Source organism: Leptonychotes weddellii, chromosome 4 (genome assembly GCF_054177405.1).
Source record: "Leptonychotes weddellii isolate Sample4059 chromosome 4, ASM5417740v2, whole genome shotgun sequence".
NCBI classification, from domain to species: domain Eukaryota; kingdom Metazoa; phylum Chordata; class Mammalia; order Carnivora; family Phocidae; genus Leptonychotes; species Leptonychotes weddellii.
In genome coordinates, this window is record NC_138372.1 from 9,932,700 (window position 1) to 9,956,478 (window position 23,779).

The 23,779-nt window shown below is 55.1% G+C and overlaps 1 protein-coding gene across 1 annotated transcript in view; it reads left to right on the forward strand.

Annotated features, from left to right (window-relative positions):
- Positions 1–23,779, forward strand: part of KAZN (kazrin, periplakin interacting protein) — a 996,076-nt gene that overhangs the window by 860,643 nt on the left and 111,654 nt on the right. Inside the window, exon 4 of the mRNA XM_081816825.1 lies at positions 20,637–20,828. Within this exon, the coding sequence (XP_081672951.1) occupies positions 20,637–20,828 (192 nt within the window). The remainder of the gene's footprint in view (positions 1–20,636; positions 20,829–23,779) is intronic.

Genomic DNA, 23,779 nt, shown 5'->3' on the forward strand with positions numbered 1-23,779 from the left:
ATTGGCTTAGCTGTAATCATGTGACAGCCCTGAACCAATCACCTGGTCCAGGTCTGCACCCTGCCCTGGAATCGGTTGGGGTGGGAGTTGTGAGCCCCCAGTGACACTCTCAAGTGGGGTGTTAGCCAAAGAAAAGTCAGGGAGGATGGACTGGGAATGGAAGCCCAGAGGCAAATGCGAGACCTGAGCGCTGCAGAGTATGAGCTGATTCCTTCAGCAGGTGTGTGTGTGTGCCCCTCGCTAGGTGTCATGAGGCTGAAAAGAAAGCCTTGGATGCGGACCTTGTCAGTGAAGGATGTTGCAGGTTTTCTTGAGCAGCTACTATGGGCCTGGTGCTGTTCTACACCCGGGTGGAGGAGCTCAGTTTTCTCTTCTATTAATCATTCATTCTTTCTCCTCTTTGTCTCTAAGGACCAGCTCTCAGCTTCCTTCTCAGTCTCCTGGTCATGTGCAATTAGGACCCCTCCTTTTTTCTTCCTTCCATCCCTCTGTGTATACCTCTTTTGTCACACCTGTCCCAGATGGGCTTTTAGAAGGACCCCCGCCTCTGTTGGCTTCCTGAGCAGGGGCCTGGGTGGGGTCGATTTGTGTGCCTGCTCCCTGGTGGACCCGCATAAATGCATGATGCGATGTTCCCCTTGCCAGCCTCTCGCCAAATCCCGGATGTTACTGAGCACATTGAGGTCAGTGGCAGCAGCTGGTCCCTGGGCACTCCAGATGGCATCTGGCTTCTCTCAGTCTCTCCATTGGGAGTCAGATTTTCCATGCTGCGTGTGGAGCTTGGCCATCTCCCTGGAAAGCACTGATTGATTCCCCTTAGAGATGACCTGAATCCATACCCAGCAGACAGATGCTACCTTCTTACAGCAAGGCAGGGAGTGGGCAGCCCAGAAGGTAAGAAATTAGAGAAAGGGATGGTTAGCTTGCCTCTGTGCCTGGCATTGTTTAGGGTGTAGGGGCTGGTTCCGCATTTCCTTGGGTGTCTGCCCTGTGGAGGAGCGTGAGTGAGCTCCCCCACTAAAACAAGTACCCAGACCCAGGGCTCTGAATATGGATCTGGAGGCGTGTACCAAGTGCTCGGGGCCATGAAGCCAGACTGCCTGTGTGCAGATCGTTCCAACAGTGGAGACCTTGAGCAAGCTTCTTAATCCCTCTGAGCCTCGGTTTCTTCATCTGTAAACTGGGGAGGCTATCCCTACCTAGTAGAGGTTTCATGGAGATTAAATGAGATGATTTATGCACAGTGTTTAGCATGGGCCTTGCACATAGTAGGTGCTTGGTAAACATCATCTGTGTTAGTTTTATACTAAAATGGATGCTGGAGATAAACAGGCTCGCCAGACAGATGCCTCCGTATAGCACAAGGTCAGGATCAGTGATCAGTGGGAGATAAAGTCCTTGGGGCAGGATAAGCTCTTGTCAAGGGAGAGTTTTTGGAGGTAGCATCTGCTAGGCTTTGTTTTCCCACTCGGAGGCAGGTGTCTGGCAGCAGTTGTCAGAGACTGATGAATTGTGGGAAGCCCCTGCGAGGGGCCCTTGGGGAAGCTGCTTGATCTTTCTGAGCCTCAGGTTCTTCATCCTGTAATGGAAATGATGAAACCCACCTTGCACGGCCTGGTATACAGTAGGTACTTAATAAGTAAAGCCATTGCTTTATTAATAAGCCATCTCCGATGGGTTGCAAATAATAAAATGTTTATTAAGCATGGGCTTGGTGTGGGCAGTATCAGAAGCATCTTCCCACAGGGTCGGGTGAGTGTACGAGAGCGTGTATGCACGTGAGCGTGTATGCCCACCGGGCACTCTTCTGCCTGTTGGGACTTTGAGAGGCTTCGCCATGACTGAGCTTTGAGCCTTGTCTACGGCATACGGACAGATCAGGGCACTGAGCTGAGCAGTGATGATGGGAGGTGCATGGGGAGCCCAGGCCATGCATGAACCCCATGGTCAGAGGGAATGTGAGTTGGCCTTGGGGAAGTCCTAGGGCTTGATGCCAGGTTCCAATGACAGTCGCTAAGCCTTAGCCCAGCCCCACATCCTGCAGGGAGGGCCCTGCTCCTGCTTGCAGCATGTCCCACCAAGGACGCTCTAGCGCTTCAGGAGTGAGAAGGTGCCTACTCGAAGGAGCTCCAGTCAGAGCAGGGCTTATTGTAAGGACACAGCAGGCAACCTCGAGAAGTCCAAGGCCGGCCACGTGGGGTCCAGACATGAACGCTGGGAGCCTGGGGCAGTGCCCTCTCCATCCCACCTCCCTACTCGTTCCACCCAAGGATTCTCCCCAGCTGCCTTCCCCAGCCTTACTCCTCTGTCGGGGTTCCATTCTTGCAATCCCTTAAATGCCTGGGAAAGAGAGAATCTGATTGGCCCCTGCCTAACCAATAGTTTGGCAGACCCTGGATCAGGTGACTCTCCTGGCCCAATCAGCTGCATCTGGACAGGTGGGCAGGCTCCCTGATCTGTGGAGCTGCTTCCTTCCAGATTGTGGGGAAGTAGTTAACTTAGAGAATTTGGGGCAAGGACGACAAATTGACTCATCATGTCCAGTCCTCCTGAGCTGAAATGCCTTCCGGGATTGGGAACTCACTTCCTTTCCAGGCAGCCCTTGTGAGTTTTGATCAGTTTTAAGCTTTCACCTTTATATGGAGCCCAGCACTGATACAATGGTGGCATCCACCCGTTGGTCCCTGTCCTACCGTGTGAAGATCTTATACACTAAATCTGTTTCGTTGACACAAGAGCCCCTCTTGACACGAGAAGACAGCTGCCATGGCACAGGATCCCATACACCTTTCTGCACCTCAGCTTCGTTTCCCCCGGTGTCTGTCTTCCCGGTCAGGACAGAGCAGATTGTGCTGGGGGCAGGGGGCAGACAGGACGCCTTGCCTTGATCTGCCCAGCTTGCCCAGCCACACATCTCTTATTCCAACAGTGTTCCCCACACTGAGCTGTGTGTTCCCGCCTCTCCTGATGTTTGTTTAAGAGGACTCAGCAGGAGCCTGAAGACATCAGTGGCAACCCCTGGGAGCAAGGCGGGGGCGGGGGCGGGGGGCAGGCGGGGGGGTGGGGTGGGGGGAGAGGCAGCTAGAGACTCCACGGGATGCTGTCAGGACAGGTGGGACCAGGACAGTAGCCTAGGCCAGAGCTGTGGGGTTAGGCCACCATTCTTTCCCCTTTTCTGCAGCCTTCCCTGCACCACCCACCCCCTTGCTGACAGCCCCTAGTTTCAAAAGGAACTGAAACACATCCAGTGACAAGTTGCATGTATTCTGTGGCCCATAAGCACCATCCGTGGCCAGATAAACAGCCCCTTGGCAAGAGGTCTTGTGAACATTTTCATGCAGCCAAGAGATTACAAAAAAGAGGAAGACAAAGGTGGAGCAGAAAAACAGTACGTTACTTGCAGACCAGTTGACAAAGGAGATTGAATGTCTGCCTGGAAATGTTTGAGTCAGCTGCCTGCCTTCCAGGCCAGGCCAGCCCAGGTTAGGGGTCTGGTTTTCCCCCCTTACTTCCCCTAAATTAGCTTTTTGCAGGTGTGCACACAGAGAAAATGCTCATTTGGAAGGAGATTTACAGCTTTCTCTGGAGATCGGGGGCAGGAACAACTTCCTGGGCAGTGGGGTTCTCCTGGGTTAATTTTCAGGATTACTGAAAGGATCTTAGCTGAACACTCTTGGCCTCACCCATGGCCTTTGCTGGACGCCATGTGGACCTGACCGCTGACCTGCCAGAGGACGAGGCCGGTGCTGTCCCCAGGCCTCCTGGGTTTGAGCTTCATCGTCCAGGGCCTTATGGCTGAAGCATAACCAGACCTTGCCTTGGATTTTTTTTTTTTTTTAATTTTTGGTGCCTGGAATGTCTGCAACTATATGCCATCCACCCCTGAAGGAGGGACCTCACTGGCCTGGCTGGTGACCAGCCTGCATTTCTAGGGGGACACGGCAGCACGCCCACAGGACACAGGTCTGCTTCTTATTACAAGTCAGTTACAATGCAAACACCTGCTCCTAGTTAGGCCACTTCACGTGGCCTACTTTCTGCTGCTTTGTCCGACCGCGGAAGCGCACACTGTGGTTTGTGTGCTGTGTCTTGTTTTACCATCCCCCACCCCGCCAGTTCCGTATACCCCAGGGACACATGTCGGTTCTCCTTCCCCCTCAAGCAGCCACGAGTGATCGTACTACTTCAGATGTGTCCGAAAAGGGGTCCCAGCCTGAGGCCTGGACATTCCAGGCTTGGAGTTCATGGAGTCCGAAGAAGAAAGAGAAAAGATGTAGTTCAGCTCCAGAGAGTAGGGCAGGTGGAGGCTGATTTAGCATACGATGTATAGACCAACAAAAAGCCTTGGGCCTGCACCGAACTGCTCACATGCAGGGTCTCTGCTCTGACCTCTGTTCATTCCTTTATTCGAGCTGCACACTGGGTCTGCAGCAGCCAGACCCAGCACCTGCTTGCTGTTCTTCAGTTGGTGTCATTTTCTCCCCGGGGGAGTGAGGGAGGGAAGGGTATGGGAGAGAGAAACTTCAAGGTAAAGCATGTTTGGTCTTGAAAGCATCTCTGGCCAAAGAGAGCACAGTCCTGTGCAGGGGTAATGGGGAGAGGGTGGCCTGACCTAAGGCCTTCCTTGCTGTGGGCTTGTGCCCTGGGCTGGCTACAGCTCAGTGGGCCCCTGATCACAGGTCAGGGCCATGCTAGGGGCTGGGACCCATAACACGTGTCTCCTGCCAGGAGGTGCTCCGGGAAGACCTGGAGGGTGGTCCATACAAGACTTCCCTGTCTCAGTTGGCAGGGTCCTTTGTAGTCCTCCAAGGAAAGCAGCCTGGGGGTTGGTCACCACTGGTGAAAATTCTGCCTCATCTTTTTGTTCTCCTACTTCTTTTAAGAGGTGCTGGACACGGTCACATGTTCCGTCAGACTGGGTACAGGCCGTGCATGCGTGCGTGCAGGAGCACGTGTGCGAGTGTGTGTGGGGAGGTGGGGGGTGGAGAGCCGTGGGGTTTTTTCGATTTACATTTTTCGAATAGTTTTCTCCTCTGCTCTCCCAAGAGGCAGCACGCAGAGTGGAATCAGCATTTGACCTTTGCGAAATGTTGGTGGAGTGGGCCAGACAGACGGGATGGGGGGAAATGTTTGGTGGCAAAAGTTGGCGGCAGCTCAAAGCCGGGGTTCAAGTTACATCTCTTTTTTTTCAGTTCATAAACGAGAAAGTGAGGGTGGTGGGTGGTGGAAAAGATTGGCGGGGGGGGGGGTCTGGGCCTTCCAGATGAGGATCACGTGGGCCACTCAGCTCAGCAGTTCTGGAGACCTGTCAGCAGAGAATGTTCTAGCAGGGGGCTCGGGTCAGGAGTTTCCAGGAGAAGCCCCTGGGGATCCACCACCAGGCTGCCAGGCAGGGGCTGGTCTCAGAACCCGAAGGCAGTGGCTCCCAGAAGAGGGAGGGAGGGAAAAGAACCGGCAGGAATGTTGTATTTGGCCTGTGCTGAGCACTATTCTTTTGTGTGTAGTCCCTGTACACGGACAGTCACTCATTTCATCCTCACAACGCTCTATAAGATAGGTACTGCTATTGCCCCATTTTACAGATGAGGGAACTGAGGCACAGGGAGGTTCTTGAGGGGCTGGTACTCAAACTCAGAGCCTCACCCCTGTAGTGTGTCTAGCCTCTTAGACCCGTTAGTTGAGGTGCTCAGCAAGTATTTGTCAAAACCGAAAGGGAGATATGCAGGTTCTGTGTTGGGGTTGGGTTTTCCTGTGGGGAAAGAAGTTATGTTCACAGACATGGCAGTAATGCATTAAGGACTTGAGGTTGCCCTTCCCCCAAAATGGCCCACATTTTTCTGCCTTGATTATATGTTTGGTTCATAACCCACACCGCTGAAACTCCCCAAGTGAAGTGGGGGTGTTTTTCTAATCAGGTTTGTTCATCTTTAGTCCTGAAGGTTGCAGCATGATGGGAAGAGGGACATGGTTGTGGGGGCCCCTGTTGGTCCCCTACTTTGAAGTCTAGGAATCCATTACCACAAAGGCCTCTGGAGACCGGATGGACCACTGTGGGGTTGTGGGTACCCTCAGTCCTTTAAACAGATGGAGGGGGTAGGGAGGAGGCTAGGAGGACTGGAATGCATAGAACAGCCCAGAGAAAGCAAGGTTGCACCCAGGAGTCTGCACGGGTGTGGAAGAAGTGGGGGGTAGGGGAAGGTCTGAGGGAGGTGGGGAGCTGGACCCAGGCTTCATGCACCCCGGACTCCCTGGGTGAACTGACTGAAGCAAGGAGCTCTTACTTGGGCCTTGGGTTGACCGCCCTTAATGAGGACAATAAAACCCACCATTGTCCTATTCCCAGGAGGTTAGGATGAAAAACATAACAGAAGAAAAAAAGTTAACTTTGAAGAAAAAGTTAAAAGTGCTATATTCAGCTCAGCAGCATCAGGCCAAAGCACAGCCTTCTTTGTGTGAAAATGCCATCTTGTTCTGGGCCAGGCAGAAGGCCTCCATCTGGCTTCACTAGGTAGTGTGCATTGCTTTTGAGTTACATGTGTCAGGATTTGGGATTGGGGGGCCCTGTGGCATATCGAAGACTAGAATCCTGGGAAGACATATTGCAGGGAGAAGCCAGGTGACCCAGTAACAGTGACCCACCACTTCCTAGGTATGGGCCCTGGGACAGGTCCTTTGTGCTTTAGTGTCCTCATCTGTAAAGCGGGCATTTACCACCCTCTGAGGTCGCTGGGGGGTTGCATCGGACCTGTGCCCAGCGTGGAGAGCTCCCCTGGTCCCTGGAATGCTGAGCCCAGTGCCTGGCCTTCCAGCGGCAGGTTGTTAAAGTCCAGCCACGCTGGAGACCAAGTAGGGTCTCCTGTGAACCAGTCCCCTGTGGCGTAGGCCTGCTCTTTCTCAGTCCAAGGTAATTTTTCAATTAACTCGATTGGCTGGAAACGGGGGCGCCCTTGGAGTGTGGGAAAACATCCCAGGCCGGAAGGGCCCTCCCCTCTGCCCCCAAGCTTGCTCGGGGCTTGGCTTCCAGAGGGAGGATCCAATTTCACATTAGGACACCAGGATGTGATCCCAGTGCCCCTCTGAAAAATCCCAGATGGCGCCTTCTAGAAGCCCTAGCGGGCTCCACACTGGCGGCCGGCCTGCCCGCCCTCCCTCCCCACCCCCGGCGGGCTCCGCGACCGGGGCTCCAGAGTTGAGGGCAGCGAACGGTGCTTGTTACTGACTTTATTGCTAAACAATTTAGAAAGGCAGCCCTCCCAGTTTTCATAAGTGAAACATTTGAAGTATGCAAAGCATATTTTATTTCTTCTGGAGCAGCTGCTCAGTTGGGCTGGAGAATAATCAGGAGTGCGTTACGAGGTGCCACCCTGCTGTGCTAGTAGGTTCCATGGCCTCCGGCCCCCTCCCCCTGCCAAGTGATCGGCGGGGAGGACTCGGTGGCTGGAGCCCAAGATGCCTTCTTCTTTCCCACCCTCTCCACGGGGCCCGCCATCCACTATGATGGCATCAGAGTGGCCCGCCAACGTGTGCCGAGGGCTTGCGCGGTGCCGGGCCCCTTCTTGGAGCTTTCTGTCTCTTACTCCTAGAACGTCACAGCAGCACTAGGGAGATGCATACTATTACTGATCTGTTCCCCACATGAGAACAGAGAAGGGACCTGCAGGTCCAACACCTACGAAAGGACAGAGCCAGGATTTGATCCAGCCCTTGGTCCCAGGACCGCGGCTCACCGCGGCTCTCAACTATCCTGGCCACCCTTTCACGGGTGAGGAAGTTGAGGGACATAGAGGTCACACCATACATAGCAGGAAACGCCCGTCTTCGTTCGCCTTCTGAAGCCACCTTTGAGACGGGGAGTCCTCCAGGTTTACCCTCTGTTTAGGTCACAGGTTTACCCTCTGTTTAGGTCACAGTCTAGACTTGGTTTAAAATCTTCTGAAAGCCTGGATCTGTTTGCAACGCGGATCTGAAAATGCAGGGATTTCAGACCCTCCACCCTTGTGTGGTGGCGACGTTTAGCAGAGCCATCGGCTGGGTCCTGGTCGCCCACTTTGCTTCTTCGCGTAATTGTTTACATCTGTGGGGGCCTTCCGCATGCCTTCCGCATTTCCATGTGCGTTTAACCCCTGAGTGGATATCTGAGACTGAGAAGAATGTTCCAGCCAAAGCATGTTTCCAGTTTGGTTTCCAGGTCATAGTAGCCAGTGGCTTAGCAGTCAAGGTTGTGAATTCTAGACACCTTCCTCTGGGCCTCAGTTTGACTGTATAAAATGGGGATAAAAATGCTTTTCTTCCCCCAGTCTTTAGAAGGTAGCTCTCCCACTAGGAGGTAGACCTGGGAGAACCTGCTCCCTGACCAGTAGGACGGGCAGCTTCTGTCTGCCCTGTACATTCTGGTAATGGGTGGAGAAGGAAACTGAGAGGCAGGTGTTTTGCTGCTGACTCAGACTCAGGGGTGGGAAAGAAAGCCAGAGCTGGGCTGTCCCCTGCAGTGGCAAGGCCTCAGTCAAGTTGGTTCCTCCCAATTTGCAATGAGCTTTGTGCTTACTGCGTGGATGGGCCGTGTCCTGAATTGGTGGGTGTAACCAATACCACGCCCTCTCCTTTATGTTTTGGTCATTTTTTTTCCCCTGGAGGTGGTGAAGAGGGAGGAGGGATGAGAGGCGAGAGTCACACATGGTGAGGGGGAGAGGGAAAAAGGCCATGCCAACCCAGCGGTTGCTGTCCTCATCTGGATGTATTCCTTTAGGAGCCAGGCCTTGAGGAGGGGTGAAGCTTGCTTCAAGAGCCAAGAATGGGGGAACCCAGACATTTTTACCAAAGTTCGAAGTAAGGCATACTTCTTTCTCTGTGCCCATTGGTCGGGCTCTTTGTTCTGGCATTTAGCTCAAGAAATATGCACAATATGGTATTTGGGCTGGGAACCTAGTCCCATAGTTAAGAACATGAGCTTTGCAATCATTCAGACCAGCTCTGTGACCTTGAACAAGCCAGTTCACCTGTCCTGGCCTCTGTCTCTGCCTGTGCAAAATGGGGAGCATGCTAGCACGGCTCCCACAGGCCTAGCAAGAGAATTAGCTGAGGCTCAGGGCCAGGCAAACAGCACCTGAACGGGAACTAGAACCCTCCGGCAAAGGAAGGAGACCCAGTGGTTGCGGGGTTGGTGTTCACGGACCCCTCCAGGTGGGATAAAAGGAGAAAGGCTGATTTGGGCAGGAAACGTCTGGAAATGGCCTTGAGGCAGAGCTTGAAAATGTGTGCCTTCCAGGGTTCAACCCAGAGGGACTGTTCACTGCAAAGGTAAGCTGGACTTGAAGTACCGATGGGGGTAGTTGCTCACTGGTTTTGTGCAGGTAAATTCCAGTATCCATTCTGCCCATCCAGTTCTGGAAAGAGAACTTGGAGTGCTTAGCATATAGCAGATGGCCTTTAAGTTTTTGAGGATGCTAGGTGCCCAGAAAACGATCTCTCACAAAAGCAGTTTACCAGAGTTCTTTTCCAGTTAGATGGGATAGAAAACACAACTCAAACTGGCTTAAAAATGTATTTGCTCATGTCCAGGGGTATAGCCTGGCTTCAGGTGTGGTGTGGTCCAGGACACGGATATTACCTGAATCCAGTCTTTATCTTGTTGCCCCCCCTCCTCCCTGGCGAGACAGCTGCCAGCATCCTCAGGCTCCTTCCTCATGCTCATCATTGAGGAGGGATGCGTGGGCCAGACACTGACTGTGATTGGACTGGCTTTGGTCATGTGCCCCTCTCCTGAGCCAATCACAGTGGCCGGGACGATTCAGGGCTCTGATTGGCCAGACTGGGTCACATTTTCAGCCCTGGACCACAGATCTTACCAGTGGCTCTCCGAAGGGAAGTGGAAACGCTGTGTCGAAAAGATGCGGCGGGGGAGAGGGGGGTCATAGATGTTAGCGGCACGGAAATGTCTGCAGCCCAGTCCAGCAGGGGATCACGAAGAACTTGGAAAAGGCGGGATGAGCCCGCATTCCAGAGGAAGTGGTAACTTTGTGGCCCAGCTTGACAAGTGTGCTAAGATTCCTCCTTGCACCAAAGGGTATCCCTGAGCAGCCGCCGTCAGCCTACCAGAGGCAGTGGCCAAGCCCTGCGGGTTGGGGGAGGCCGGCCCTCTCTTCTCCCACCCCTCCTGCCCAGCAAGCCGATAGCAGCAGGCTCCTGGAGGCCACCAAGGAGACCTGGGCAGGCTTTGGGACTGAGCAGTCGTTGCTGCCGCTGCCCGTCAGGGACTTCAGCCACCAGGTGACAGGAGAATGCCTGCCTCTTCACTCCAAGCCAGGTGGTGTATTTGGAGGCTCACATCCCTCCTGGAGCTGGACTAACTTGCTGAATGATTTTTGTGGACCCCGGAGGACCACGGGGTTCCTCCTGGCTGTCAGTGCTCCGACAGCATCAAGCCACGGGCTGACAAGCGCTTTCTGGGCTTGCAGTGCAGTGGACACGGGGCGAGGACCTCACGTGGCAGATTACAGGGATCAGGCCAAGCCACCCTCAGGGAGCACGTTCTACGTGCCGATGCTCATGCGAGTTCTGCCTGAGAATGAGGCCACTGTGTGCCAGAGGTTTGTGATCCCTCCACTTCCCCAGGGTGGCCCTGCTTCTGAGCCCGTGACTGACCATCTTGAGCCTGTGACCTGGTCTCCGTCGCTGGTGCCTGGCACACACCCACTGCTGAGTCAGTGCTTGGTGAGAGGTGACAAGAGGCTGCAGACCCCCTGTCCTGGAGAGAATTGGATTCCTGGGATAGGGAGCGCTCCCGTGGGAACTGTGGGCCCGTGGGCAGCAAGGCCCCGCAGGAGGATTAGCTTGGCAGTCGGGGGCCCGAGGAGAGTCGGCTAAAAGGTGTGTTTATGGACCAGCAGCTGCCCTGAACAGCCTCTGCAGGACAGATTAAATAGTACCTAAAGGAAAAAACAATTACTGTGAAATATGAGAAATAGACGAAGGTTGTGTCCCCTGGATGCCTGGGGTGCCCCCCTCGCCCCACCTGTAGTAGGGATTGCCAGGTGGCTCTCTCAGGCCCCGGTGCAGCCTGGGGAGTAATGCTGTTGAGAAGTGAGCAGCCGGGCGATATTTGAGAATCTCGCCATATTTGGCAAGCACGGTCTTGCATCCTGGTCACCCCCCAAAGCTTTAAGTGTCAGGATCATATGACAAAGGCCCAGAGAACACGGAAGTCTCCAGCAAACCGTAGTCCCAGCTCTTGCCTGCCTACCGCTGGGCCTGTTTCTGGCCTAGCGGGTCTGTGTCCGCCAGCAGGAGGGACAGGGGAGTCTGCAGGGTGAACAGGGACAGAAGTCGTACAAGAGGGCTGTTTACAATGCCTAATGCAGGGACCAGGCAGGAAGGGAGCCTGGGCTGGGGCTGAAGGGGCCGACCAAGCAGAAGGAAATGCTGCCAAGGCTCACTTCACCAGTCCCGGAGGCCCAGGAGGGCTGTCAGGCACGCACCTGAGTCTGCTTTTCCCAGGCTACCACTGTTCCAAGATTTCTGTCTCCATACGCCAACTGATACGTTCAAGCCCAGCCCAGCTGGGTTGTCCTGCGGCAGTCCGGTCATTACAGAGCTTTTTTTTTTTTAAAGATTTTATTTATTTATTTGACAGAGAGAGGCACAGCGAGAGAGGGAACACAAGCAGGGGGAGTGGGAGAGGGAGAGGGAGAAGCAGGCTTCCCGCCGAGCAGGGAGCCCGATGTGGGGCTCGATCCCAGGACCCTGAGATCATAACCTGAGCCGAAGGCAGACGCTTAATGACTGAGCCACCCAGGCACCCCCGGTCATTACAGAGCTTTAAGGACCCTTTGGGGTTGGGTCATATTGCCGCTTCCACCGCCACCGCCCGCTGCCCTGGGCTGTCCGAATCCAGGGCTCCCAGCCCCACTCAAGTTGGATCAGCTTCACCAAGAGGCTTAGGCTCTGCGACCTTGGGCCTTTCAGGATGGGGACAGGATGCAAACAGTGGTCACTACCCAGGAGGATTGGAGGGCCAGGTGCACAACTCCAGGCCCTGAGGGGAAGCACCAGGCTCATGCCTTTCTTGGGGGGGCAACCTGCAGCCTGTGCCCACAGGAGAAGGGGTATAATATAACTCAGTGGCCACCGGCGAAGGCTCTGCAGCCAGACCACCTGGGTTCAACTGCATGTTCTCTCTTCTCTCTGTGCCTCAGTTTCTATAAAATGGGCATACCCCCCCAGGGTTGTTGTGAGAATTGAGAATTAGTGTGTATGAAGACTTAGAACCTTTCTGGTATGCGTGAGCGGCTCAGAAAGGCATCTGTTCTCACCGTGTTGATGATGAGGGAATTCCAGGAGCAAGAAAAGATAGCCCTGCAGCTGGACACACCCCTTCCTTGCCGTGCGTGTCCCCCAGCAGAAAGGCAGGACCACAGAGGAGGTGCGCTTTGACCGTTGGTGAAGACCCCCACCCTTGCCGCCCTGGGTGCTGGGCTCTGCCTTTTCAGGATTTCCCTCTGCCACTGGCTACCGGCCTCTTTGGATGCATTCATTCATTTGGTCCTCTTGCTATTTAGCTTTGGGGCCTGAGAGTCCCCCATCTCTCAGTGATTTGCCCATAGGAATCATTATAGCTGTCTTCATGTTTTAATTCTCTAAGGGCAGTCCTATTGCTAGTTTTTAGAACAAGCCCCACCCTAACAACAAGAGTAGCAGCCCCAGGCATGGCAGAGACTAAGCATTCACAACCTGACAGGCGCTGCTGGGCAACTCCAGGGCACCTGGCTTCAGAGCCCACCGACCTGGGCTTGACCCCACGCACCCCCAGTGTCTCCGGTCCTCAAGTGGGGACACCACAGCCCTGCGCGCGGTGCTATGAGGAACGAGGGAGATGCAGCCTATAATCCAGCATGTGGCATCCAGCACACAAGCTGGTGCTCAAAACGGGGCAGCGCCGTCAGCTGTCGTCTCTGTGAGCAAGGGTGTTTGGACTGGAAGGGAACTGTAGGGTGCTCAGCACACTGTGTCATCTCGAAGTGACCTCCGCTTGGCCAGGGACAGGGTGGGAGTGTTCTCCTGGCATTTGACTTCTCCCACAAGGGTATGTGTAGCCCGAGGGAGCGCCCTGGCGTTTCCTGGGACACAGGCCTCACATCAGGGAAGAGAGGGCAGCTGCAGAGCCTTCCAGATTGGCAGGGTTTAGAACCCTGTTCCCCTTCACAGAGGCCTGCTGGACCGCATGGGACTGGGGGGCTTTCTATCCGGGTTTGGGGGCAGGGACTATAAAAATGAGTTTTTAGTGGAAAATCTAAAATATGTTACTGCTATATTTGGATTTTTTTTTTTCTTGAGGTATAATTTACATACAGTGAAATGCGCAGGAGTTAAGTGTACAGTTTGAGTTTGTTGAGTTTTGACAGGCACATGCTTGGCTGCTTTTAGCAAGGGGGCCACCCAGGGGCCACCAGGGATGGCCCCTTCTAGGCTGGACCCACATCATGCAGCCCGGCCTCCGCCCAGAGCCCCTGCCCTCTTCCACCTTTCCTCACCCCCAGACCGGGGATTCGGCCTTCTCTGCCGCCTAATCCACCCTCCCAGGATAGGGGGCCCACGGGTCAGGCCTCAGTGGTTATCCAGGCCAAGGCCTTCCTTCAGGACCTCAGAGACATTTGCCCTCTTCTGTAAGAATGATCATGACAAGCTACATATGACCCCCATTTAGAACCTTCTGGAATGTTTCCACTTAGATGATTGCTTTGTTTAATGTTTACCACAGGCCTGGGAGACTGGTCTTGGCTCCATTTTCAGATAAGCTCAGAAGTCACTTATTCCAAGGTCAAAAAGCTAGGAAGTAGGAGAGCCAGGACTGAGCCCAGGCTGGGAGACCCCAGACCTGCCCGTCCTACCTCCACCTTGGCACTGTGCTCAGCACCTTTCTCCTGAGAGCACAGCACTGGGCTAGGTGCTGAATGTCGGGTGTGAGCAGAACAGAGCCCCTGCTCTTGTGGAAATGGACAGGCCAGCTCCGTGTCCACGTCTTTCTCCAGGGGCTGCATGGGGACTGGTCTCCTCATGCAGGCCCAGAAGCACCGTGCACAGAGTGACTGGGTCACTGTCACCCACCTCCACCGTGGGAAGTAAGAACAAGCTCATACCCTGCTGGGGGGTGCGTCTGTCTTCACCGTCATCCACCAAGGCGAGTCTGCTTGGGCCCTGGACTCCTACTGTGTCACCCACCCTGTCCTGCAAGGTGTGCAAGGAGTTACAACAGTGTGGGTGCTGGAACTAGACCACGCGGTTCAAACCCTGGCTCTGCTCTTGACTCTGTGTGACCCTAGCCAGATCACCTAAGTCCTGGGCCTCAACTTCCCCATCTGTAAAATGGGATGATGATAACAGGACCTACTTCCCCAGGTACTGTGAAGCATAAGCTAGTTAAGCCGTGTTAAATACAACAGAGCCTGGAGCACAAGGAGCATTAGGAAAGAAATAATCGCTGCCATGATACACAGTAATTATAATGCTATTTTTATTTAGACCTTCGACTCGGGAAGGCTGGGCTTATAAACGTGCAGCTCACCAGGAGACCTTGCTGGTGCTTGGTCCCCCGTAGCCCTGTTCGGGCAGTTCTGGGGTATGCCCTCCAGTCACAGAAAATAACTTCCTTCTCTCCTTCCTCTCCTCACACTGACCCTGACCCTGACCCTGTGAGCTCATAAAAATCAAGCGTGAAAGAGGCTTGTCACAACTGGGGGCTCTTCCCCGGGGCCAGGAGCCACCACCTCCCATCTGCGCTGTGTTGATTCCTTCACACACACACACACACCCCACCACCGAGGAGCCCTTATCAGCTGCCTGAGCTCAGACTCAGCCTGTAGCGTGGGCCACAGTGGTTTGGTTCTGGTGACATGGGAAATCAGCAGGGAAATCAGAGGCTCTCCTGCCCCAGGAAGCCCTGCCCAGCTGGTGTTGCTCTAGGTCTCCATGCAGGGGCAGGGCTGAGCTGTGCTGTCCAGGCCCCATGGTCCGTTCTCCCCTCTTGGAGCGTTTTGGCCCTGTGCACATTGCCTCCTTTTTACAAGGTAGCTGCTGCAGCTCCAGCCACGAGTCCACTTTCCAGGCAAGAAGGCAGAGAAGGGGCAAAGCCCTTTATTCTTAAAGGACAGTCCACCTCAGGGGCTTTCTCCTACATTTTGCTCACCAGAACCAGGTCACCTGGACAACCCTAGCTGCAAGGGAGGCTGAGAAGTGGCTTTTTTAAAACACCACATACTCAGTGTTCTTGCAAACAAAAGGAGGTGTGTGAGACAGAGAAGGGCAGGGTCTGCCCCGGCTCCCTTTGCCACCTTTGAGTCGTTATGCCCCCCTCCCCCTCCCAGGGCAGCACCCTGGTCACCTCGGCTTCCCCTGGAGCAGGAGAGCTGCTGTCTCCCAGGCAACGCTTAATTCCGGCTTCCTTGGCCCAGAGAGCTTTGTTGAGTCTGTGGCATTTCCGGCACCAGCCCCTTTTAACCACTACCCGCCCCCCTGCCCCAGGCCCAAGGGCAGTGGGGTTGCCCAGCATCAGCAGAAGGGTACACAGTTATCTTCCCTTTCTCCACCCGTGGGCAAGGGCCAGGATGGTTTCTCCCGAAATGCTGGCTCCTTCCTCAGCAGCTCTCCGGCGGTTGGCAAAAGGCTCCTTCTGTCGGGGTGTCTGTGGGCCTGCGCTGTACCAGGTGCTTAATAAACACCACTTCTCCCCTTTTCTTTCTGTGTCCTGTGCCCTGCAGACCAACACTGAGCAGGAGAACTCTGTGCAGTGGTGGGAGTGGTCTCCGCGTCCACTGGCCACTGGCGATCCACAGGCACTTGAAACATGGCCAGGGTAACTGAGGAACTGGGCTGTTCGTTTTAATTAATTTACACTTAAATAACCACGTGTGACCAGCCGCTGCCTTCCTGAGCACGCAGCGTTTGTAGACTAGGGAAGAAATGCACAATCAGTAGCAGTCCTCCAGATTCATGAAGAGTTGGAAGGCCCAGAGAGGAACACCGACTGGCCCAAGGTCACACAGCACGTAGCAGTTCCCCTGAGGCACAAGCCCAGATCTTCCAACTCCAGCGTCTTCACTGGAGGGGAAGGGGCGTTGTGGGTCCTGTGGCCCGCACACAGGATGCTCACTGCCGGGCACGTGTAAGTGTATTACACGTCTGTCTCCTTTATTCTCTTCACTCCCATTTTACAGGGGAGGGCAAGTGCCCGCCTGCCGTCCCAGAGCCCAAACACAGGCTGTAGTCTTGTGAGTCTCTCTCACAAGAGACTGCCGTCCCCGGGTTGTCCCGAGTCTCTGCCTCTGGAAGGACCCAGGGTGTGCGAGACCTGAGCTTACACACCCAGCCAGGGCAGGTGCAGTTAGTAAGCTCAGACAAGCCTCTCTGTCTCTCCATAAAGTTGTTTTTCCAGCCTGGTCTCCTAAGAGTTGGCTCCTGCAGGTGCCGCACCTCCCATCCCGCCCTCCTGCTGCTTCGGGGCCTGACGCGAGGGGCGGGGCCCAGGTGCCAGGTACACCTGTTAGAAAGGTGAGCGCAGGAAAAAGCCGCCTTTGCCACAGTTAGCCAAGGACAGGGGCACCCGACCCCATCGTGCGCTCTGCTCTCATCATAATGCTGGGGTGCAGAGAAAGCTGTGCCACATTCTTCTTTGCCTTTACCACCTCCCTCTTCTGAGGTGCTCTGGCAAAGAAAGCCCTTTCTCGTGACTGTCCCGTATCATGGTGCCAGAATCCCCGTGGGATGGGAGTAGTGTTGCTGGATGAAACACAGCATGCCCGGTTACATTTGAATTTCAGATAAGCAACGAATACATTTTAGTTTATGTCCCGTGTAATATCTAGGACACGCTTATCCTAAAGAATATTTGCTTATCTGAAATTCAAATTTAACTGTGCATCTGGGGGCGGGGTGGGGGGGGGCGGCCTTTGCTTTTTTTTTTTTCCTAACTCTGGCAGCCCTCAACAGGTGGCATGATCCCCGTGTAGCGTATGTGATACCTGACACCCAGAGAGCTGATGGGGCTCGCTCACGTCACAGCCAGGCCCTGGCCGGGACTGGATTCGAAGCCGCATGTCTTGAAATTCTCTGCCATCTTGCATAAACATAGTAGACAACCTTACTGGCTCCTTCAGGGCAGTTTAAGGAAGGCCAGAAGTCACGTCCCTAAACAAACGAATAAAAACAAACTAGTCTCCAGCTGTATGATAATGGAAATAGAAGTGAGGGTACATTAGCAGTCACTCATACCTTGTTGTGAAATAGACTTCTGGTGACAGTTGAGTGGGGACAGACCCTGGGGAGAATTGATGAAAGAGAGTGGATCAGTCTATTCTGGCTCTTAACAAAAATGCAATAGACTGAGCAGCTCATAAACTACAGACATGTGTTCCTCGAAGTTCTGGAGGCTGAAAGTCCGAGATCCAGGCACTGGATTTAGTGTCTGGTGAAGACCCTCTTCCTGGTTTATAGACAGCCGTCTTTTTGCTGTGTCTTTGTGTGATAGAAGGGACAAGGAAGCTCCCTGGGGGTCTCTTTTATCAGGGCACTAATCCCACTCAACGAGGGCTCCACCCTCATGACCTCATCACCTCCCAGAGACTGCACCTGCTAATACCATCACACATGAATTCTGGGGGGACATAAACATTCAGTCTATGGCAGGGGGCAAGAATGACAATTTCAGAGTCTTCAGGTACTGCTAGAGATGGCCAGGCAGGGCTGGGGTCATAGAGAGGTGGTCAGGATTAAGACCTTTTGTAATCTGACCCTGGCACACCTCTGCAGGCTTCCTCACCTCATACCCATTCATCCAGGCGCCTCTGGCTTTCTAGCCTCCTGACCGTTGCTCCCGCTCTTTCATCTGCTTACCATCCCCTGCATCTTCCAAGGCCCATTTCAAATGTCCTTGTGCCCCCAAGCCCATGTAGCCCTGTCCCGGTGTTGTGCTTACTCGTATGTGCTGCTTCTACTCACCAGAGACTTCCTGAGGCCAAGAGTGTTCCCTTCTCCTTTCTGGACAGCCTCCACTGGGCCTGCAGTGCAGGCAGCCTGCAAATGTTTGACTGGAGTGGGGGGCAAGCGGCCACAGTCAACCTCCTGCTTTCCGGTTTTGCTGAGAGACTCTGGCAGTGCCCAGCCTGTACATGAGCTCCTCGATGTCAGAGCAGCTAGGCTCTCTCTTGCAGATGGCGTACCTTCCCAGCACGCGGCGTTGGGGTCCTTCGGCCCATGGTCACGTGGGGTCTGGGGGTGTGCCAGCCAGAAGACAGGACCTGTCTGCGACATTCACCCAAGGGTCCCCAGTGCCTGGAGGGGTGTCTGCCGTGGGGCGAATGCCCATCAACACTTGTTGGCTGGAGAGATGTGTTGAGGGAGTCAACTCAACTGTCCGTGTGTCATCACACACTGTTCAGGGCACCTCGGACCCCACAGCAAGTGGGACGGAACCGTGTAGCCAGGCCTGCTTGCAGGGAGGTGCGCCCGCTGGGCACGCAGATGCGGTAAACAGGTGGGCCTCCCACGGTCATAAGGGTTTTGCTCAGGTTGCCAGGTGGGGGCTGCTTTAGGTCTCTTGAGGGGGTAACAGTGGTGCTGGGACCGACTGACAGGAAGGGACCTGTGAGGAGGGGAGGAAGCTCCTGGCGGCCCGGAGGCAGGATGCGTCTACACCTTCGGGGCGGAAAGGTGGCCCGAGGGAGGTCAGAGAGGGCCGGGGAGGCTGCTGCCTGGTGGCTCTGGGACTGTGGCCCGGGAGGGTTTTCAGCAGCGAGTGAGGTACTGAGCTTGGCATTTCAAGCGGGCCCTCGGGCTTCTGTGGGGAGACTGCAGGTGGGCGAAGGAGGCGCTGGGAGGGCAGGGACACCTCCCCTCGTACACATGGCAACTGAACCCGGGAGGCCTCAGAGAAGGTGATAAGAGGGGCACGAGGGACGGGTCAGAGTCCTTGAGGCCTTAGCTCTGCTTCCCCTCGGCCTGCCCTGCGCCCTGGACCTGACTCTGCCTTGCTTGCCTTGAGGAGTGCAGGGCGGGGTGTTCTAGAACACCAGGCGCCGATAGAGCGTAAGGTGTGCGGGGAAGCGGTGCGCACCTCGCCGGTACTGGGCGCTTCCTGTGTACCTTGAGGACATCCCGGACCAGGCCCGTCTGACGGCTTGTTGGAGCCTCACGGTCCGGTGAGGGTTGGACCCCTTTGGGGGCATCTGAGGCTTGAAGGGGAGGGGACTTGCTCGCAGCCACATGCCTGGTCAGCGAGGGAACCAAACCAGAGACCCAGTGTCTGTAAAGCTGTGGCACAGCCGTGATCCCTGCAGGCAAGGACTGCACCCCGGCTCCCGTGGCAGGATGGGACATGGCGGTGAGAGAAGGCCTCTCTGAGGAGGTGGCGTGGGATGAAGGGCCCGATGAGGAAGCAGCTGCAGGAAGAACAAGGGAAGGGTGTTTGAGGTGGCGGGCACTGCGGGGGCAAAGGCCCTGAGGCCGGGAAGAGCTTGGCATGTTGCGAAGAGAAGGACCAATGTGGCGGGAGGGAGAGAAATGCAGGAGTTCAGCGATGAAGCAGAGACTGTGTTGTCGAGGGCCTGCTTCAACAAATAAGTCAGAATCTCCTTTAACCAATGAGGTGAGCATCGTGACCATGAGTTTGCTCTCATAAAGGGTCTGGCAGAGGTATATCTGGCCTAATGAGGCTGCTTGACCTCCCACCTCCAGCACCTTCCACAGCTCGGTATCTCTCGTTGCTCAGGTGAGCAGACCTGGGTGCAGGTGTATCAGTTGACCTGCAGGACTGAGCTGGCCTGCAGATTCCTGGGGGGTGGGGAGAGATGGTGCATCATCTGGGTACCTTCCCAAGGCCCCCAGGCCCTAAGGGAGGCTGTATCCTCCTCGACCTCCTCCCTGGGCCCTCAGGAGTATAGGGTTGGGTTTAAGTGTCATGGAAACCTCTGTCCCTGGTGTCACCATTGTTACTGCTCACTTGACCCCATTCTCCTGGGTGTTCAGGTGTGGATGCCCAAGTCCTGTCTCTGCACGGTGCTGGGTTCCTCAAGGCTCTGTGTTTCATATACATGTCGAGTGTGCCTTTTGGGGACTATTTCCCGAGTGTCAGACTGGGAGCTCGGGCTCTGGAGTTGGCCAAGTCTGGGTTCAAATCCCAGCTCTGCTACCCGCCTCAACTTCTAATCTGTGAAATGGGGGTGATGGTGGTAGCTGCCTTAGGAGGTTTTTGCAGGATTAAATGAGGTAATGCATCTAAAGCCCAACTCGGCATCCTACAGGCTCGTGGCTAGAACACCGCCTGCTGTCAGCTCTTCGTGCTCACGCTTATCCCTGCCCGTCGGAGGCGAGATGATGTCGGTCGTTGGAATGGACACTCTCGATGCAGTGACAGCTGTAACAGAGAATGTGGTGGGGGTGGGGGGTCCCACCAGGCGTGCTCTGCAGCCTGGATGGGGGGCTCTTGGAATAAGGTTAGCGGCTTTGGGAGTTTTGTTCCCAGCACACATGTAGGAAAGGCCTCGAATGCAGAGCAAACAGGAAAAGCCAAAGCACCTTGGAGCGGTCCCCAGAAAAACTGAGCATGCAGGAGCCGCGTCCCCTTCCTCTAACCGTGTGCCCTTCTCCCCTAGTGCTCCTGCGGGAAGAAGTGTCTCGACTCCAGGAGGAAGTCCACCTTCTCCGCCAGATGAAGGAGATGTTGACGAAGGACCTGGAGGAGTCCCAGGGCGGCAAGTCATCCGAGGTCCTCTCAGCCACCGAGCTCAGGGTCCAGCTGGCCCAGAAGGAGCAGGAGTTAGCCAGAGCCAAAGAAGCCTTGCAGGGTAAGTGACTGGTTGGTGGCACTTTCCTACCTTCCCTTGCCTGGGGCTCAGGCTTGGGCCACAGGGGCACTGCGAAACCAGGGTCCTGCCTCTGCAGGGGGAGTGGCATGCACGTGGGGGTCTCCCGGTGCCTAGACCCCCAGCTGAGGCTGCCCTGTCCCTTTTTCAGTAGAATTCTGCCTCTTGCAGTGTTGGAGGCTCCTATCGTTCCCGCGTCCCTGTGACCAACACATTTTCCGTCGTGGTCATGCGGGGTCGCCTCCCTCTGAGGCATGAATGGCAGGTGGCATCTTTACTAAACCAGGCTGCTGACCCGACACTGTCAAGGTCCTTGAGCGCCTCCCATCACGGGACAGTGTGGAGGCACTGAATTCTCTGCGGGAGGACACCTCCGTCCACACACGCCACTCCTGTTCACTGTGGTGGTCTCCTGGGGCAGGGGGCTTGGGCCCCCTCTCCTATGGTTGGCCTGGGGGAGCTCCCCTCTGGGAAGTGCAGTGTCCAGTGTCCCCTCCGAGAAGGTGGGGGAGGAAGCGGTGTGGGTGCCCAGGTGCTCTCTCGCGGAGCTGGACCACTCGTAACCTCCACGTGGCCGGTGTGTCTGCCGCCAGAAGCTGCTGGAGGAAACGCAACAGGTGGGCCCACGTGTGCAGCCGGCCTTCCTTAGAGCTGGCCTGGGCCACCGGCGGCCGACATACGCATCTCTCCTGGGAGTCACCTGCCCACATGCTTTGGGAGGGGTCTCAAAAGATGATTCAAGAAAGGTTGGGGGAGACCTCCTTTAACAGTGCTCAGAGAACTCTGACACAAAACATTCTCTTGAGGCCCCCTTACTGCCTTTAATACTCCTGGGGAAAAGAAAAAGGCAATAAAACTTGGCAACCTGCTTTCCACTTACATTTCCTAGAATGATAAATATTCTGGAAGCTTCATTTCAGAAGCCAAAGCAGCTTTCTTACTTAGGTTGATTTCAGGCTGCTATCGGAAAGAGACTTCAGAACAGAGCGGCGGCTTAAAGAAGTTGTCTCTGTCTCCTGTCACCATCAGGAGGAGCATTTCAGGCTGGTGGGCATCTCTGCTCCCCTCGGCCTGGGGGGCACCTAGGGAAAGAGCCAAAATTGAGAGCCAAAGATTCCCTTTGGCAAGAGCTTGGTGGTTAGGCCATGCTGGCCTGCGGCGAGAACTGGGGGGGGCCATGGAGCTTCTCACTGGGTGTCCTGGTCCAGCCATGAGGCACCCTTTCCTGTTGGGGTTTTGTTTCCAGTGTGGCCCACTCAGACAGCGGTGTCTTCAGGCCGGAGCGGGCGGGTGGGAGGGACATGCTGTGGTCCAGCTGATGCTGTATGATTGGGAGGTCACCGTGCCGAGCACACACACGTTTCCTCTCCGTGCAACCGTCCAGGAGTCTAGGCAGACCTGTGCGAGCTTCCCAGCTTCCAGGGGCCTCCTGACATCCCCTCCTCCCTCGGGATGGAGACTCAAGCCACGGGAATCTCCCCAAGGAAGTGCCGCCAGGCTCCAGGGCTGTGTGAGCTGATACCCTCTGGTCTCCCTAAGCTTTATGACCCCGTGGAGAATGGGGACTGCCTCAGAAGCAGTCTCAACCACCTTTCCCAGTATTTATTCCAGGGACAGGGAAGCCTGCCTTCCATGTCCTTACCCAGGGAAGGAATCCTCACCCCCATTCGCCCCTCTGGACCTGGAAGGGGGAGCAGGACCTCTCTAAGCTGTTTCTGGGCCCAAAGGAATGGGCAGGGGGCTCAGCAGAAGCTCATGGACTCCACCACTCTCCAGCTCCTGGGACAAGCCGCCTACCCTCTCCTCACCTCAGTTTCCTGGTCTGCGTGATGGGACAGTAGTGGTGAATTAAATGAGGTGATGTCCGTGAGGGCAGAGAGCTGGCTGTTGCGATGTGCATCCTTCTCCCTTCCGTCCACAGGACACAGAACTGTGGAGGCATATTTTCCTAGCTCTGTGCTGTGAGGTGCCTTATCTGTCACCAAAGGTCACCCAGGGACACAGAGATCTGCCGGATAGGGCGGCTCCTCTGTAAACAGCAATCTCAACAGTAAGGACCCGTCAGTATTCATGGTAGGAAAGCTTTATGGAGCACCTACTGTGTGCTATAGCACCGTATCTCTCACTCACTCCGGTCCTACCAGGACTAACCCCCTTTCGCAGATGGAGTCACCTGCGTGAGGTTCGGTGTGGTCAAGTAACTCGGTCAGGGTTACAGAGCTAATTACCAGCAGAATCAGAAACTTCGTCTACTGCACAAACACCTCTCCTTCCCTCTGGGGATTCAGCCGCCACGGACGGGGAGAGATGGGAGGCCATCCTAGCTCAGTAATGGAGACCGCAGGCTCTGGAGCCGGATCTGGGCTTGAATCCTGGCTCTCCGACTTACGAGCTGTGTGACCTAGGGCAAATTCCTTAACCTCTCTGAACTTACGTAGTCCTCTTGCTGAGGGTAACAATAACAAAGCTGTTTCTCTTATAATTGGGGCTAATAACAGTAGCTACTTCAGGGGGTTGTCATCGGGATTAAATGAGATAGAAAGTGCTTGGCCCAGTGCCTGGTGCTATTAGTGCTAATACTTAGTGATTATCAGATGAGAGGGGGCTTGGCACGCCTCCTCAGATCTGCCTGGAGATGTTGGTCTCCTGATTCCCATTAGGGGTGGCCCAGGCCTTAGACCCCCTGAGCCCAGCCAAGCTCAAGGTAGCAGTGCTCCCAAAAAGCAGTGGGCATCTTCAGCCGGCCCAAGCATCCTGCCTGGTTTCTACAAAGTCATAAATAAGATGCTTCCTCCCAGCCACAGCACGTGGTGAGTAAATTGCAGACAGATGTGGGCAGAAGGAGGCTGGGGCATGAAAAGGAATTTATATGCCCATAATGAGGAGAATGAGAATAAATGTGCAAACCAAGTAAGCAGCAGATGTTGGGTGAC